Here is a 5,697-nt window from a genome sequence, read left to right as displayed (position 1 = left end):
GAAGACTAAAGCCAGCTCCGAACTAGATTTAATTCAGCATGTTTGCACAGGCAGAATAGCAGGTTTGTGTCCAGGATGAAATGCTGTGTTTGGCTGTGTCAGCTTGGCTGAAATGTTGCCACTGAATGCCAGTGCACCATCACCAAAATATAATGTCACTAAACAACCAGCCACAGAGCAAAAATACTCTGTGGCTGGTTGAGATTTTATGCAACAAACCCTGTGTTCTTTGTGTGTTTCTCATTTTGTCAGTCATGTTGCCTACCAGCACATCTCACAAGTTCCTCTACAGCCAGCTGTCAATAGAAAATGATGGATTTGTACATTTTTTCAAACCACAAATACATTATATTTGCATATTTCAAACACATCATATCAGTGTTTCTAAAGTGATGCAATACATATAAGCCGGAGGGGATGGTGGATGGCATGTCACCCAGACAGACAAACAACAACACTGCCTTTGTTTTAGCGAGTCATTCCAGTTCCCAGCAGCTTTTTAGGCTCCAAACATTAGATTTTTGTAGCGACCTGTCAGCAGGGCCAGTGCAACAGAAAGTACTTGTTTTTTACTTAGACATTGTTGTTTTTCCTGCTGGGGCTGTGCAATTCCTTACTACAACCAAGTGGTTTTTGTGCCTAAATCTAACCTCACGTTAAGCTGGATTCATACTTCTACATTGAATCCACATCCTAACCTACACTGTAGTCTGATGTGCATCTTCCCAGAAATGTAACTACACTTCACTATTCACTTCACTATTTCTGTAAGCTGACACCATTTCCCTCAGTGGAAACAAAGCTTTTATTTACTTTAATTTCACAGATAAGAAACAATAAATTGTGAAGACAATAAAGTCTCCACAAAAATAGCATTTTAAGTCGTGTGTGATTTGGCTTCATATGAGCAGAGGAAAAGTCTGCTAACTGCTAGGCTAATTTATACAATGTAAAATGCCATAGGCTTGTGCTAATAACGTTAGCATGTTGTATTTGTGGGGAAATGTGTCCAGATAAAGACAAGTGTTTGTCTGTGAATGCTGCGAGTTATAGTGAAGCTGATTTGTGTACTTGTGTTTGAAACTGTCTCTATTAAGCCATGTTTAACGTGTGTTTAACGTGTGTTTAATGTGTGTTTAATGTGTGTTTTGAATCAACTAAACTTTACAGCACTTCACAGAAACCTCTGACGCCGACTAGTGTTTTGGAGGTGTAACTGCAGAGTGACACAGACACACCAGTTGTTGAAACACTGCTACATAATAATGTGCAAATTTAAAGTATCTGTGATTTGTAGAAACACACTATGGCAACATTTTACTGACAAATGGGTTGTTGTCCTCCACCTGCTTTGGACACCATTTAATACACACACCTGTAGTTGCTGTCAGTATAATTTACTCTCACTGGTGTATTCATCTTCACTGCAACCAGCTTTTCCAATATCTCAAATTGGATTTTGTGCAGTTAATGCCAGCCTGAATTTACTGAAAGGGGGAATATTCAGATTGTCATTTGAGTGTGTACTTGACCTTGATATTGTACAGTTAAATGATGCAGGAAAATAACATTGCAGACTCCAAAGGAAACACATTTCATCTTTAGATGTAACACAAGGTTACACCAAAGTTGGTTTATTGTAATATATTTCTCTTTACAACCACTGTAGAGATTTGTTTAGTAAAATAACTGCAGTCATAAGAGCCAAGTTTGTCATCTTTTGATTTATTATAGACCTGAACACAGTTTTGCAAAGAAAATAACAAACCCCACAAACTTCAGTGAATACATCCTCTGGTAGAGAGGAAATACATTGTTGAAATATCTATAAAAGAGAAGTAAAACATAATGAGGTAGACTATTCAAATTAATGTAACATGTCTCTACAGTTAAAATACAAAATGGCGAGTCAAAGGGCAAAATGTCTGTTAGGTTCCTGATTTAAGTAGCCTACAAACTATAGTTACAGTGCAGGGATGGTGTGGAGCAAAGCACAGTATTAAAACACATGGCAGTAGCACAGTTGGAGCTCACAGATAAAGAAAGCATAAGCTGCAGGTTATATTTTGGATAGCAGTCTATTTGTATAGGACACAGGCGTATTCAGTGGACTCATGGACCCACACTCTGTCAGGGGCCACGGATAGAATAATGTCAGCGTAGATCACGTCCTCTTCGCTCATAATCTGAAAACAAACATGCTCATTAACTTAGAAAAATGACACATGGCACATGGCACAAAATATTTTGCTCTATATGTTCTTGAAAGATAGTTGACTCACATTGTTGGTACTGATGGTGTAACAAGACTCATCCGGCAGCTGGCTGCCTGGATAGGAAAGCACAAACTCAAGTTTTACTACGACTGTGTTCACATAACCGCAAATATAATGGCATGTTGGTGCAGATTTCTCAAGCTCAGTTATGTGACTCTACAATTGCAAAACAATTGCCATCATGTTACGAACAGTGAAAACGGAACTTGTAAGGTGTTGTAGCACATGTCACGTAAGAGATTGTGTCAAAGACCACAGAGTACACTTGTGCAAGGAGACGCATGTTTGGAAGTGACTGTGTGTGTGTGCCAGTCTGTGCACAGGTATGAGACAATATTCCATGGTTTGGATTTCAACAGACCTTTTCTATAGGTTCAGGAAGTTTAGGAGAACTTACTTGTTCTTCTTCTGTTCACAGCAAACAATGTAACCAGCACTGTCAAAACCAGACATCCCACCACCCCCACAGCCACGCCGATCGTGTCCTGGTTGCCACCTGATAATGCAAATTACAGTCATTTAATTTGTCAAGTAATGCTTTGTATAGCTGAAACAAGTCCTCCAAATTAATATCTAAACATAAAGGAATAGTTAGACATTAAGTTACACTCATCCTGAGGTTAGGCTAGCTTATGCTAAGCTAAGCTAAGCTAAGCTAACTGTCTCCTGGCTCCAGCTTCATGTTTAATGGACAAATACGAGAGTAGAAGCAACCCTCTTATTGAATTCTTGGAAAGACAGTGAAATAAGTGTCTCCCAAAAAATTTTGTACCGATAAAACAAGTCCTCTAAACCCTATCTTAACAAAGGAATAGTTTAAGAGAGTGTTCACACTCATGTCTGTATGCTAAATATGAAGCTACAGCCAGTTAGCTTAGCTTAGCTAACCATATACACAGGAGGAAACAGCTAGCTTGGTTCAGGAACTGACATGTAGTATTTCATGTGTTTAATATGTACTAAAAAGTATATGTAGAAACAGTAGGGTGTGGTTTTATGACATGTTATGTGCAGGAGTATTTTAATGCCGGGCACAGTGACTTCCTGTAGTCTTGTCATTATCCTGAGGTTAGGCTAGCTTATGCCTGCTTCATATGTAGAAGACAATAATGACATTGAACTTGTAGTATGTGAATAAGTGTATCTTCAGAAATGTTTTGTATGACTGAGAAAAGTCCTCCAAATCCATGTCTAACCTTAGGGGAACAGTTTCATTCATTCATTCATTCATCTTCTAACCGCTTCATAATGATTTACTGATTGAACTGATTTACTTCTTTCACCTTGTAAGTCTATGGGAAAAGGTCTTTTTTGTCGACATTAGGCCACTTCATAGGCAAACTGTGTGTTGTGTGTATGTAATGCAGATTTAAAAAATAATTAGCTGAAATATTATTAAAAATTCTGACTTTTTGCTGTCTTGGTAGAGTTATCCATATATTCATGGATTTTGTTTTTTAGTTATTAAGCATATCTTTACAAAAGAAGTCAATATATAGGCTGTATGAGCAACAGAGCCGGTCTCTGAGAATAAAACTGTACCTTGATCTTCTGGTTCCAGCTCTATGAAGAGTCCTCTTCCCCTCCCTTTGAGAGCTACAAATAAAAAAGCATTTGTTGTAATTAATTCTTTGCCTTAAACACCTTGGTGGAGTCTTCTTGTTAGGATCAGTCATACAGACCTGGGACTCGGACCCGCAACTCCACTGAAGTCTGGACTTGGTCGTCCACTGTCGCCTGGCACCTAAACTTCTTTTTCTTGGGACTTTTAAGGGTGACAGTCAGAGTGACAGCACAAGAAGAATCCTTTCTTATCTGATGTTGTGAGTCCTCTTGTATTTCAGTGCCAGCTTCATCCACCCACGTCAGGCTGACCTGGTGTAGCAGTGTTTGGCACTGTCCGTCCTCTACGTAGGAGAGGAGAATACACTGCAGGGACACTGTTTTACCAGGCATGAGGTTTAACTCTGGCATGGCTGTGGGGGCTGAAAGGAAGAAAGAAAACGTTGTATTTATTTATTTGTCCGTGGCACAGCTTTGTCATCAGGTGAATTAAATTCTGTATCAACCCACACTTTAATCTTGACAGTCTCAGTACTCACTGATGTCAGAAGAGAAGACATCTGGCCTTTGTTGGCAGCGATAACGTCCGACATCCTCCGCTGTTAGATCTGTGATTTGCAGAGTGCATTTAGAGTCCTGGTCCTCTGATGCAGCAGTCTGGATCTCTCCATTACTGACTATAGCAATGTGATCACTGCTCTGGCTTGTGCTGAGCTGCCATATATAAAAGCAGACTAAATTGTCCTCACATGGGAATGTAATATCATAAACCTGTTCAGCAAATATCAGACCATCATCTCCAATTACACCTGGTGATAGAAGATAACACGGGTCAGATTTTCCACAAGAACTTTCAAGATAAGATTATGAAACTGTCATGAGATGAGATTGTGTTTATGTCTCACTCACCTGCTGTGATCAAAGGTAACAGCAGCAGCAGCCTCGCAGCACGTCCAGCCATCCTGTGTGCAAATCTGTTCAGTGTGAAGAGGTACACTTGAGGTTCACTGTTGTTGCCCTGAACATTAGTCAACAGACTTCCTGTGTTTGCCAACATCCTCGACCTGCGGGTGTTAAAACCTGGCAGCTATTGGTCAGACTGTTCTGAGAACATGATTTAATGTTTCTAACAACATTAGAGCTGTTTTAAGGCAGTGTGAAGATTTGTCACTGGGAAGTGGTGGATCTTCCTACAGGTGACACAGGTGGACGCATAGGGCGCCACCTAGAGGGGGGTTTGGTTTTTTCCTGACTTTTCTTCTTTTCTTTTCATTTCTTTATTTTACTTTCCTTTTTTATATTTCGTTCTTCTTTTCTTTCATTTTCTTTTTTCTTTTCTTTCATTTTCTATTTTCTTTTTTTCATTTTATTTTTTTCTTTAATTCTATTTTTTCTTTTCTTTCATTTTATTTTTTTCTTTCATTTTATTTTCTATTTTTTCTTTTCTTTCATTTTATTTTTTTCTTTAATTCTATTTTTTCTTTTTTCTTTTCTTTCATTTTATTTTTTCATTTCTTCCATTTTATTTTTTCTTTTCTTTCATTTTATTTTATTTTATTTATTTTTTTCTTTTCTTTCATTTTATTTTATATTTTTTTCTTTTCTTTCATTTTATTTTTTCTTTAATTCTATTTTTTTCTTTTCTTTTCTTTTCACACACACACACACACACACACACACACACACACACACACACACACACACACACACACACACACACAGGAGTGTATGTGGAGGGCATCAGAGTAAGAGAAATGAAAAGGCAAAAGCCATCTGGGGCATTGTACATAATCAAACAAACAAACAAACAAAAAAAAAAACAACAAAGAATCATAAAGAACTAATGTTACATTACTGA

At 38.0% G+C, this 5,697-nt stretch overlaps 1 protein-coding gene across 1 annotated transcript; it reads right to left on the bottom strand.

The window, feature by feature from the left end:
• Positions 1 to 1,709: 1,709 nt before the first annotated feature.
• Positions 1,710 to 5,401, bottom strand: LOC126398298 (uncharacterized). The gene is made up of 7 exons (XM_050057514.1): positions 4,749 to 5,401; positions 4,379 to 4,648; positions 3,959 to 4,261; positions 3,819 to 3,872; positions 2,674 to 2,772; positions 2,283 to 2,329; positions 1,710 to 2,186 (listed from the first exon to the last, which is right to left on the bottom strand). The coding sequence occupies exons 1-7, from the start codon at positions 4,894 to 4,896 to the stop codon at positions 2,079 to 2,081; spliced, it is 1,029 nt and encodes a 342-aa protein (XP_049913471.1). The 5' UTR covers positions 4,897 to 5,401; the 3' UTR covers positions 1,710 to 2,078.
• Positions 5,402 to 5,697: the final 296 nt, after the last annotated feature.

Source organism: Epinephelus moara, chromosome 12 (genome assembly GCF_006386435.1).
Source record: "Epinephelus moara isolate mb chromosome 12, YSFRI_EMoa_1.0, whole genome shotgun sequence".
Classification (NCBI taxonomy): domain Eukaryota; kingdom Metazoa; phylum Chordata; class Actinopteri; order Perciformes; family Serranidae; genus Epinephelus; species Epinephelus moara.
Note: the sequence above shows the minus strand (reverse complement) of the source record. Positions and strands in the feature narration are given on the sequence as shown.